Source organism: Castor canadensis, chromosome 6 (assembly GCF_047511655.1).
Source record: "Castor canadensis chromosome 6, mCasCan1.hap1v2, whole genome shotgun sequence".
Taxonomy (NCBI): Eukaryota; Metazoa; Chordata; class Mammalia; order Rodentia; family Castoridae; genus Castor; species Castor canadensis.
The window spans coordinates 146,215,448-146,228,659 of NC_133391.1; the positions used below are offsets into that span (position 1 = coordinate 146,215,448).

General features: G+C 37.5%; 1 protein-coding gene and 1 long non-coding RNA gene across 5 annotated transcripts in view; one reads left to right on the plus strand and one right to left on the minus strand.

Annotated features, from left to right (window-relative positions):
• LOC141424216 (uncharacterized) overlaps positions 1-13,212 on the plus strand; it is a 50,490-nt gene that overhangs the window by 28,413 nt on the left and 8,865 nt on the right. The gene's annotated exons all lie outside the window — the stretch shown is intronic.
• Spef2 (sperm flagellar 2) overlaps positions 10,381-13,212 on the minus strand; it is a 206,568-nt gene continuing 203,736 nt past the window's right edge. Inside the window, exon 37 of the mRNA XM_074077627.1 lies at positions 10,381-10,808. Coding sequence (XP_073933728.1) covers positions 10,719-10,808 — 90 coding nt within the window. The 3' untranslated portion in view covers positions 10,381-10,718. The remainder of the gene's footprint in view (positions 10,809-13,212) is intronic.

Below are 13,212 nucleotides of genomic sequence, written 5' to 3' on the forward strand. Positions count from 1 at the left end.
TTCAGTCTTATTTTATTGATCAGAGGTAGCTGTGGAAAATGACAGAGTGACAGGGTGGGTATGGAGAACACATCTTCTGACTATTCTCTCTGGCCCCCGAGAATTTCTGTGAGAGGAAGGCAGAGACTGTGCCAGTTTGGAAATAGATCCAACAGTCTGATCACAATTGATATGTGGATGGTTAGTAATCACCACCTCAGTGTCCTTACTCCATTCCTCATCATGCGGGAAGAGGTGACTACAGGAAGCCATGTTGGCTTTTCCATTCCAGTTCAGTTTTGCAGTTATAGTAGAGTTAGGTAAAAGTGCATTGCTTAATGTCCAATTGCTAGGAACTTGCAGGCAATTGCATGATGCATCAAGAGATTGTGCAATATGTTTAGGGCCTGTATTACTTTACCACTTCCAGGTTTCTTCAAGGCTCAACCTCATCCCATGCATATGTATAATATCCCTCTTCTACATTTTTGTGTCTAGCATGAGCTGGAGATGCAGGTGATGGGAAAAATGGCTGTAGAAAGGATTGTAGCTCTGATTTTGATTCAACTGTGCAGTCCTAGACTCCCAGGGGTCAAATGTTTGGTAGCCCCACAATTGCAGAACATCAACTGGAGAACCTGGGTGATGGTTGTCTTACTACTTCTGATTTCTAAATTTGCTCACCCACATTGTTGAAGCATCCAGATACGCTATGTGGGGCCACATCAAGTCTGATACATATGGTTGAGTGGTTTTTGCACTGCAAAAAGTCAACAATTGAAAGGAGAATAGGGATTGAACACTCAGCTACTCTGCTGCATTAAACGGAAGCAAAAGATGTCCCTTAATAATTCACCCTTCCAAAGAGGCACAGGGCATTGGATGACCTAGTGGTAACGCGGGCACATAACTTTTAATTATGAAGCCTTGACATTGGAGCCTCTTCTCTCACTGCCAAGCCCAACACCAATCTGACTTGCTTGAAGAGGTTCTGACTGGGAATCTGACAAGGGAAAACCAATAGGATGCAGGCCATACACAAGATCCTTGGACATATTTATTTGCTTTATACAAGACTGGACTACACAGTGTTATGAAAAGTTTGAGCTTGTCATTATTTAAAATTTAAGAGATTTTGCATAAAATCTGAATTTCTGGCCAGGTAACATTTGTCATGAGGCAATTCGTGTGTCACATGGCCCTGCCATGCCCTGTGACCTCCTCAGCACTAGGGATGAAGTTTAACTGCTCTTATCATACTGATTGTGCTGTGTTTTCTTTTAAAAGAAATAGAAAGACAAGTGAAATTTATACCGTGCTCTCCTTTTAATAAGTGGGCACATTAGAAAGATAGAATAAGAAGTTATTTTCCAAAACTCTGGCTTGCTACAATTTTTTAGGTTTCTTATCATGACTTTGACATTTGTGTTTACAACTGATGATCTCTTGTCATATAGTCTCATGATAATGCAGGTAAAGAAATCAGAGAAATTCATTTATGGTGCATGCTCCTTCATTTGACCATTAAATTCAGTTATAAGTAGTACAGAAGAATCTTGATTTATTATGATCCCTCTGCAGTAGAGGGCTTTGCTGGAGAATTATATTCTGGGGATTTATCTGTTATAAGTGTTTATCAGGACAAATGGTTCAGACCTTGTCTTCATCTGTTTTGTGTTGTTACAACACATTACTTGAGGCTGGGTGATTATAAAGAAAAGAGGTTTGCTTGGCTCACAAGTGTGGAGACTTAGAGTCCAAGATCAGTTGGCATCATCTGGTTAGAGCCTCATACTACAATATACAACATGGTAGATAATATCATATGGCAGGTATACCTTAAAAGTAGGGAGGTACAGAGATGAGAGAGAGAGAGAGAGAGAGAGAGAGAGAGAGAGAGAGAGAAACAAGCCAAGGAATCCAAACTCACTTTCTAAAGTCATCTGCTAAACTGCTGTCATGGTTACTAATTCAGTCCTGGAAGAATGAGTACACATTTCCACAAAAAAAATGGGGTCAGAAATAAGAGCTCAGAATAAAGGCACTGGGGCAGAGACATTAGGAATATAGGTGAGGCAAAGCAGGCAACTACAAAAAATTGGGTATGTCAGTTGATGTAGTCTGATTTCATAAGTGAAGGCCCTGATGACAAGGTTCTACTTAAAAAGTAAAGACTTGGAAAGTCCAGCCAGTCCTTAGCTCAGGGAAGTTCTTGGGAAGTTTATGCACTTGATACTACCTGGTGATGCCTCTAACTCAACCCACAGGTGACAGAGAAGCAGTCCAGTCCAGTAGACTCATTAAGGTTAGAAAGTGGATACAGATTCCTTCCTGAGTATCTATCCTAGCCTCTTGCTAGCTGTGTTAATTAGCTGAGCTCCTTAACACTTTCATGCCTTATCTTCTTTTGCTACACCAAGAAGATAGTAATCTGCCCACCTTATAAGGTTTCCTGTGTCTATAGATGAGGATTTAATGAGCTACTTCTTCCAAAGTGCTTAGAACAGTAGATGACACATGCCAAATATCCAATAAGTAATTACCATTATCCATTTGTTATTTCTTCCACCTTCTTTAGGAAAAATGCATTATTTTAGAAAGATGGTGTTCAATTTGGAGTAATAACCCTTCTAAAAGTGACTGCAACATATTTTTTGCAAGTGGCATTTTACCATTTTAAAGGAATTTTCCAAGTCATGCTGCTGGAATAATGTACCAACTTCCTTTTAAATTCAGAAGGAAGCTAAGTGGTGCCTTTCAAATCAAGGCAAGGTCTTTAGACACTTTTGAAGGTGGTATGGTAGCAAATACTCACCTTGATTTATAGAAACTTTGCCATGAAATGGGCCCAAAAGAGTGAAAGTAGTGGGAGAAGAAGTAATAAGCCTTTCCCCTCCAGCATGCATGGTGAAGTCTGCCATACACAAGAAGGATGTTGTGGTTTCAGCCTGGTTTGTGGGGGCACAGCAAGGTGAGGCTGTTTCGGAGGCAGTTCTCAGTGTTGCTGTCTCCCTGTGGTTAGTGTGAAGTGAGCAAAGATACAAGAAGCATGTGTTTGGAGCTTCAGTGCTCAAGGTACTGCTTTGTGACCCATGCAGCCCTTTGGGGCTTTGAACTGCAGCCACAAGACTCGGGTGGCATTGCTTTCCAGATTTGTTTTGAAACAAGCTTGAAAACAAAATTCTACTTTTCTTTATGCTAAAAATCTGATAGTGAATCTGCTCATAGATTTGCTTATTCCTAGCTCAACAGAATGTTCTCTACCAGAGAACTTGTCAGAAAAGCTATTGGAGGCAGAGGAGCTATGCCAACAGGCAACATGAATTAGTTATTGAGTCAAGTCCAGTAAAATGTGAGAGAAGATGGGTACATTGTAAAGGGGGTTGAAGCACAGTCAGGGCACCTTTGTTCAGGAAGAAGATGAATAGGGAAGAGGAGAGAGGCTAGAGGTCAGCATGGTTCAGGTGCTAAAAGGAGCTGATTATAATAGACTCTATCATTCTTATTAGCTCTCATGAAAGGTCTCTAGCAGCTATATTCTGATGTTTCCCAACTTTTTTCATTCTACACTGGAGAGGATAGGGACAGTTGGGGAAAAGGAAAAGTAATCCTCCTTTCACTTATACACACACACACACACACACACACACACACACACTCTCACAAATAATCATGTAAAGGGGAATTCAGTTCCATCTATGGATTTAGCCTAAGTGGTATGTAAGATCACAGGAATGTCTTTGCTCTAAAACTTAATCTCTATGTCCTAGTATTTGTGTTTAAGGGAGATGTTTCTTTTTATTTATTAATTCATTCCATATTGAATATACAATAAGTGTCAGAAACTATGTTGAATGAAGCTGCATTGGGTGTTGAGTGTGAGAAAAAGATGAGTAAGTATTTCAAAGTAGATTAAATCAGATTCTCAATAATACTCTCAGAGGTCTGGAATTCATTTTGTTGGCAAAGGGAAGATTTTTAAGCAGAAATATGACATTATAGTTTCAGAAAGATTATGTTGAGTATAGCATAGAGGCTGGACTTGGGTATAAAAATAGAGAAGTAGGAAAAGATGCAGAAAATTGGGGAAGCTTTGAAGGCTTTTCCAAAAATACAAAAGGAAGATTTGGAGGTATTTAGAAATAAGGTAATGACTGTGGGATCTGAAAGGACAAAATAGTTGTGAGAGACATTTCAAGTAGTGACCAGTAAGGGTTGGGTATGGAGAAGGATGCAAAGGCAGAACAGAAGGATGCAAGGGCCACCAGGAGAACCTCAGCTGTTGCCATTAATAAAGAAATGAAAATCAAGGAGAAGGAAGTCTTCCCAGAGAACCTCAGAGATAGATGAGGCCAGAGAGTAATTCAGTCAACTGCCCCATTTAATACCTGCATCCCCTCTGTTCCCACTGTAATTTCCCCTAGGGACACAGCTGTAAGATATTAGACTCCAAAGTTAGGTGTAGTGCAAGGAAATACAGGGTGCTCAAACAGTGGCATAAGGCTAGACAAAGTGTTTTTGAGGAAGGAGAGACACACACATTCAGTGAAGACCAAATAAAAAGAGGTCCATTGGGGAGATAGAAGCTGGAATAGCAGAGTTGAGAGACAGACTGACCAATTCAGTCAACATAGAATAGCAGTGGGAACAAGACAAGGGTACAGTATTGGGTTCTGGTCAGGCCACCTACAACCCTGCTGCATGATATCTTACTCTATCAGAAGACTTACATACTCCTGGTAAGAGAGAGCTCATGGAGTCTCACCGTCAGCTGAAATGTGTCATGCTTTTTTACTCACCACTAGTGTTGGCTTATCCGTGGGGAGCCAACTTCACCCGAACAGCTTTACAAATGGTTAGAGAAGACTGTTGTTCCCTAAATCTGAAGCTTCTCTTCTCAAAGCATAGACTAAGGAGTTTTGAGTTTCTTCATATCTGAATACATTGTGCGTGTGTATGTGTGTGTGTGTGTGTGTGTATGTAAGTATACATAATGTTTACATATATGCAGAATTAGTTCCTCTGCATATATTATAGTGTGTGATTATGAACTGAACAGAATTGCAATTGAGGTCTGACCAAAGCAGATCAGAGGAAAATTAGCATATTTCTTATCTATTATACTATCACAAATGTTCTGAGGATATTGGATTCTTTAGAGGCCACATAGCATAGCAAATTAGATTTAGTTTAGTTTGGAAGAAAGATGCTTGTTTTTGTTTTTAAGCACTCCTAAGCCACATTTCCTCCATACTGTACCTGTCCAATTGGTTATTTGTACCCAAGTATAGAAAACTGAGTAAAATGCTGGCTTTGAGGGTTAGAATTGGGTTTCTGGTTTGTGTCTGTTATTTACCAGGTCTGTGACTTTGATCAAGTTACATAATCTCTCTAAACCTCATTTTCATCATATGTAAACAACAATCTTAAGAGTACATGGTGAGAACTAGATGAAATAAGGAACTCAGTTGCCGGCTCGTAGGAAACCCTTAATAATACTACCTATTTTATTTATTGTCATCTATTTAGGTAGGTATTTATCTCCATCTTGTTAGGTAGCATGCTTTCTTCAGGAAATTATTGGATCCTCTTTCTCTCATCAAACATAATTCATTTCAAAACTCTTCCCACATTGTGTGAACCATAATTACAGTTAACATAATTATACTTTTCTTTGAATATCTATAGTGATATGTTGTTATTACAGTAGTGAATAAGACAGACATGGTCAGTATCTCATATAGCCAACAGTCTATTGAAAAAGACAAATAATGAATGTGTGCAATCTTCTGTTTGCTAAAGATACTCAACAGTTAAAAATTCACTTGCCATTATTATAGCCTATATTTGTTTACTTTGTTCCCAAGGATATAATTAAGATAGCATAAATAATACTGTAATTGACTCATTGGTACCCAAATAACCTGTATCTGGGAAGAGGTGGTGGGCTGTGATAAAAATCTCAGGCATGAAGATTTATCTCTAAGGAAACTAGCAGGACTTTCAAGCTAGCAGGAAAATGTGTATGAACTTCTGGAAGTCATAAAAGTCAGAGATGTGAAAAAAATTATTTCATTTTCAAACAGTTCAGAGTGGAAGATAGTAGGTGATTGGAATAACCAAGAAAGAATTTGCTCTGGCATACAAAGAAGAAAAAGTAGCTACACATAAGAATCAAACATGTAATGATTAAAGAAACAAAAAGGAGGTTATCAGAGTTAATTGTCATGGAATCTAGGGGAGAAGAGAATTTTAAAAATGAGGGACTTATTAATAATATGAAATTACAAAGAGAATCTACTGCCACATTTTTTTAATTGAGCAGTCACTTAGGACCTTTGTGAGGTAAGTTTCAGTGGAGTTATAAGAAGGCTAAATGTTTTAGGGGAATAAAAAATTAGCTGCAAACAGAAGAAATAATAGAGAAAAATAATGAAATAAAATGTTGTTTCATAGATATGATAAATATCTAGCCAGACTGATCAAGAGAAAACATGGATTATCAACATCAGGAATGAAAAAGGAGTCATCACTACAGAAGCTACCAATATTAAAAGGATAATGAGGGAATATTGTAAACAGTTTATATGTCTACAAACTCAGATGTAATGACAAATTCAGTGAAAGACACTAATGCTTACTTAAGAAGAGATAATCTTAAGAATCCCATATCCATTAAATAAATTGAATTCATTGGAGAAATAAGATTATGCTTGCTTCCTAGCACATAGCAACTGCTTGGACCGTGATATTCTCATTCTTTTTGCCTGGTTATGAAGAAAAGAGAGGTGGTACTAACATTTCAGGGAATTAAAAAAGTTTGGCTTTATGCTTGTGGGAATTGCAGTGAAAAATTTATTAAAGATGTCAAAATAATGTAGTAGTAGTAGGTTAGATAAGAATGAGATTGTGTGAAATGAATCATGCTATGATAACCAAATACTGGCAAGAGGTAAAGGTAAAAATAGTGGAAGGTGCTGGGGAGGTGACAGTATTGGGGGTGAGTTTGATGATGGTGGCCATAAGAAGGTAGCTATAGGGAGAAATGTCATACACTTCAATGAGGCCAACGCTGTGTCATCAGGACATGATCAGAAAATAGCTATTGTAAGCAGCTGATGGTCACACTCTTTGACCTATAATCTAGAAGAAATAGTGACCTCTCCTGTGGGTTTTCCCAAGAAATTTATCCAAAATGTCAGTCTTTATTAAAGAGGAAAAACTGTCTCTTTGAAATAAATGAACACTGAGAGTTCACTTCCTTCACACTTATTCAGAGGAAGAGTTTCACAGCTGTTATCCCTTCAGTACTGAGGAACTAATGAAAGTGGTAGACAAAGCACTTTTTTTTGCATGTACCTATGTTAATGGACATTTCACTTTCCTTTAGCATCTCTTTCCTGGATAATTCCTTCATTACTCTATCATTAGTGATATATTCATTTTGAGTAGAAAGTAGTATCAGCTTCCCTTTCTCTTAATAAGAATATTATATTATCATCATCATCATCATCATCACTATCATTATTAAGACAGGATCTCTTTGTGTAGCCAAGGCTGGCCTCAAACACCCTGTCTCTGCCTCCCAAGTGCTCTAATTACAAGCATGTGCCACCATGCCCAGAAATATTGTTTTTTGAGAGTTCTAAAACGAATTCTAGGTGATTTCAAATTTTTGAAATCTAATTTAAACTAAAAGTGCAATGAAGTACACTTGAACCATTGCCTGGTAGAGTGGCTATCTCAGCTGTTCATGGCCTGCTGACAAAATGAACTTTCCAGAGTTGGTTTCTCAAAATTGATATTTGGGTGGAATGTACAGAGCAATGAGATGTATAGCCTTCTTCAGGAGATTTAAGAGAACAAATAATGGATTATTCTATTTCTGCAAAATATAGAGACAGAAAATAAGACTGAGAGATAAGTGGTTACAAGAGGCTAGAGGGAAGAAGTTGAGGGGAGTTAGTGTTTAATGGTTACAGAGTTTCTACTGAAAGAAATGAAAATATTTTGGAAATAGTGGTGTGGTTGTATAATGGTTCGATTGTGATTAATAATTAATGCCACTGAATTGTAGACTTAAAATGGCTAAGGTGGAATATTTTGTTTTATATAAAGTATATAATATTTAATATATAATGCAACTAATATGTATTATATGCATAATATTATATAAATTATTGCAATGAGACATAGAGAAAAATAATTTAGTGATTACTATGTTCAGAGTGGGAACATGGTTGATCAGGAGAGTCAAAGGGGAAACTACATATAATGTCAATGTTGGATGTTTGGGACCAGGACACATGTGCCGCCTCACAAGCCGGGCACAAAGACAGGTGTGTCGCCTCACAAGCAGACCATATGCATTTCTTGATGATGAAACTGATGTTAAATTTTCTTTTAACACCATGACAAAATATAAGGGCTAAGTTGAAAGTCGGATTTTACCTAAGTACCTGCTCTTTATTTTTTTACAGTGCTAAATGTTAAGATGGAAGGTGGTTTAATTAAAGCCCATAAAACAAAGGCTTTGAAGCTTCAGTTATTTTTAACTTTAATATGCCATTAATTTCTTTTGGCTACAGGGATGCTACAAAAGTGTTTAAAATCCACAGTGTGTGTCTGTGTGTGTGTGTGTGTGTGTGTGTGTGTGTGTGTAACAAGAAGTGGCTTTGACATCCTAAGCTGTTGTCAGGATGATTTGCAGATGGGTGGGATTCATTAGACATATTGTAAGACTCGACAGGCCCTCAGGAGCTCCCAGTACAGCCTTCTTTTCTCTGGGAAATCTATACAGTCTCTGGTTTCAGTGTGAAGGTCTACCTTTGCTGGCTTCAGGACCTGTGGTGGAGAGACTTTCTTTTATATCTCTGGGATGTGTCCAGTTACTAGATCTATGAGCTGTGATTTTAGTCTTAGGTTCTAGGTACAGGAATAAATAATATGCAAAAATCCTGAGTTGTGGATTTTTCAATTCACTGGAGTGACAGACAAAAGAGTATGTAGTTTGTTAGATACTGGTAAGAGTACTGTGTGTGTGTGTGTGTGTGTAAGTTATGGTAGGTTGTCCCTATTCTGTAATGAGGGAAGGCCTTATTGACAAAGTGACATTTGAACAGAGACCTGAGGAAGTCATGGGGCAAGCCATACAGAGATGTGGGAGAAAAATCATTTCAACCAGAGGGAACAACAAATGCAAATGTCCTGAGGCAGGAGTGTACCTGATGTGTTCCTACATAAGCAACATGAGTTTGCTTACATAGAGAAAGGGGGAGAATAGAAGGTGAGATGAGAGAGGACACAGACAGAAAGGTCAAGATAAGGATTTGTGCTGGGTTCTCCGTGAAATACGATGCCAACAGAGGGTTTAAGCAGAACGATGGCATGGCTTGACTTGCATTATCAAAGGCTCTCTCTGACTGCTGTGGTAAGAACCACCTGTAGGGGGAGCAAGAGTAGAAACCTGATGACTGATAGGGGGCTACTATAATGATATAGGCAGGAAATTGCTGTGGCTTGGACAAGACTTCTTATGACTGAAATAAAGAAGAATATATTATAGATCCATTTTGAAGGTATGTCCTCTTGATCTGATGATTAGCTGGAGGTAAGCTATGAAAGAAAGATCAAAGTAACAGATGACTTCCCAGTCATTGGCCTGAACAATGGGACAAAGTTGTCCAAAAGGATGTAGAGGAGAGTATGAGGGAGAGGGAAAGCAAGAATTCCACCCTTAACTGTTGAGGCTGAGATCACCACTAGCCATCCATGTGGCAATCAGATGGTTATTAAGATGGAGAAGCTTGAATTTTGGGGAGGTTGGGAATAGAAATTTCGGGGTTGTACATCTCTATGGCACCCACAGAGTCTTGGACATAGATGAGTCATTCAGAAATTGGCTGTGGATAGAGAAGGATGATTGTTGGTGTCATCCAACATTTGGAAGTAGGAGTCTCCACCAGGAAACCCCCAGAAGCAACAGCCAGTGACAAGACCACAGAGGGTGTCATGGAAGACCAGCTTCTTAGAATCCACCACCACTCATTTCTCTAAGAGGTAAGATTCATTGAATTTGAGTCTCTAATTCATAAAGTAAAAAGATACATTTGTACAAGTGCAGCTATGCATGGGGAAAAATTACATTCTATTATCAAGAAATAAGGGCTGAGATGTGGCTCAAGTAGTAGAGCACCTGCCTATCAAGCATGAGGCCCTGAGTTCGAACCTAAGTAGCAGACACACAAAAAAGAAATAATTTTGAATAGATGATAAAGCCAGTGTACTAGAAGCACAATAAAGCAGCCTTTTCCTTGGATACTAGAATGAACCTTGATGTTTTATGACATATGGGGTGCAAGAGCTTTAAGATGTACAGAGTAGTTCTCCCCCGATGTTGGGTTTTGGGGGAATGTTCAGTTTATTCACCTAATGTAGGTACTTCTTGTAGAAAATCTTTGTAACTTATGTGTGTGTATTTATTTCTAAGTATACTATTCCTGATTCTTCCTATTTTTAGAATCATTTCAAAATGTAGTCTTGCTTACTTTGGATTTTTGCTGTTTCTTTAAGTTTTATGATAGAATATTGAATTGTGCAAAGTTCCCTTTCCAGGGCTCCTCATAAGCTGTAGGAGTCATGTCTACATTGACAATGATAGTCAGTATAACAAATACCATAGTCACATTTGATTTTTGGAAGATTCATTGCTAAATTATAAAAAACACTTTCATTTGTCTTCATTTCTTTTCCTCTATAAGTCTTGAAGGTGAACTTTCTCCATCACTTCCTTGGACATGTTCATTCCGTTGAGGAATCATTTTAATATCCTAAGAGAAAATATTCAAAGAGAAGTTACAAATATTTATAAAGAATTCAGGATTAATAATCACTTTGTATATGATGATTAAACTGTAAGTTGTTCTTCCTTTTCTTTTCTTCACCCTTGAGAAAACAGCTCTATATTTAATTGGAATCCCACTCTGAAACTGAGTAGTTGAGCCATTGGGAAGATATCTAAGACCTTGGAATCTCAGTTTCCTCATCTAATAGTGGAGTTATCATATTAGATTAAACAACATTTGTAAAAGCAAGACTCTGGCATGTACTAGGCAAGCTAAGAGACTATTTCTCTATGAATGAATAAAAGACACTATTCATTTTCTATTAAAATTAAATGATAATAGTAACTTATTTGCATCTAGAAATGTGTAGAGTTTTTGTCTTTTGTTAATACTGTGATTTGAACTCGGGGTCTTCTGCTTGCTAGGCAAGGGCTCTACCATGTGAGCCATGCCACCAGCATGATCTTAGAAGAGATACCAGATATAGAAAAAGTAGAATTACCCATAGGTGGTTTTTAAAATTTTTTCATGAATTTAAGGAAGTGCTATAAGGAAACAAGTTTATTTTCGTCAGATCTGAGTTCCAAATATTTCAGTTTGTGGTCATCTTACATATAAAGACATCAGTTAGTTCACCATCTGAGATGGCCATTCTTGACTAACATAAACATTACTTATATCAGCCACTGCCAGGAATCATAGTGAATCATTCTCTTGACAGTCTATCTTCTCCCTTTTGAGAGACACAGATCTAAAGTCAAAGGTCGACCTTGAGTTGACCAAGTAGGAAAGAGCAGCTGCTCCTCACTGACTTTTCAGGTCCTACCTACTGTAATTCTAAGTGACAGGTCTTCTTCAAATAGCATAGTTATAATAACTAATTGTAAGTTTGGTAAGTTAATTTGTGGATTAAGGAGCAGGCTGTTCTATGATTATCTGACAGTCCATAGCATAGGAAAAGCAAAATGCTTCAAATATATTTAAGCCAGTCTTGGCTAAATTCATAGTTGAAATCAGGGGCCAGAATCATTGGTAGGAATGAATGGAGGAAAGCCTGAGAGGGTAAGAAAAATGTTTGGCACCAGCACTCTGAAAACTCAAAATACTGAAGCAGCCATAATATTTTAATGTAAAGATAAAAATAAGGTTGAAGAATATGTTAAAGTCAGATTCCCTGAAGACAAAGTAGGTGAAAGCCCCTTTCAGTCATGCTTATGTGTAATTGGGTCCTCATTCACTTGTTTATACGGTAATCTCTTGTGACCTTGTGATTCTAACACTGAAAGATTTCTTACTATCTCCTACTAAATGTAAACTTTAATCATAAAGCAATGTACTTGATTTATAGGCTTGCTAAAAGAAGTTTACAATTGTTTTGGAAAAATTTTAGCATAAGAAATAACATTTATTAAGTTTTTAGAAATAATATTTTTTCAGTTACATTTGTAAATAGTTTGTCACAGGAAATTGACCTTGCTTATCAGCAACCCAGTTACAATATCCTCACTGACTTTGTGGTATGTAACCAAATTATTTTCTTAATAATTTTGAAACATTTCTTTAAAATAACTGTCTTGTACAGGGTCTATGAAAGTAAAAGCGTAAGACATGACATTAATTGAAGATATATTAAATCCAACTCAAAATCTGGAACTTCCACAGAAGTATCAACCATCTGGGTCTTCTGGAAATTCAGTTTGGACCCTTTGTCACCATGGCCTTGCACCAGGGAAAGCGTTTTTTTTCAAGGAGAAAACGTGCATTCAAGAGTTGAAATGCCAGCTCATTAGGGCATCCATCCATGTATCACAGGGCTCATTTCACCTAAGTACTTCTCAGACACTACAACTACCATAGCCCAGTAGAAGGAATAACATTTAACACTGAGGGCTTTTTATCTAAGCACTTTATATGTATTAACTTATTCCATCCACACAAAAACCCTATGAGGTAGGTATCATAGTTAACTCTACAAATAGGGAAACCATGATACTGTGAGGTCACTTACTCAAGATCACACAATTCATAAGAGTGGCTCCAGAACTCTTAAGTGCAAAGCCACTCCACCTGATAATAGTAACAAAAATAAAGTATGTCATCATCATTACACATACTCACTTTTTTTCAAATATGTATTTTGAAATGTCACAGCTTTTACACAGAGACCATATAAACAGAGCTGTTAGGCAACAGCCTTTAATCCCCACTATTTACAACAGAAAACAACATTTTAACCTTGAAAAACCACACTCTAGATTTTGCTCTACTTATCTTTAACAATCTTCAAATAACACCACTGTGGTTAAAGTTCATTTCTCAAATGTGATCTATTTACTTACACTTGGATATCTGGACAAAAAAGTGACAGGGTGAACATGATAGCCCCCAA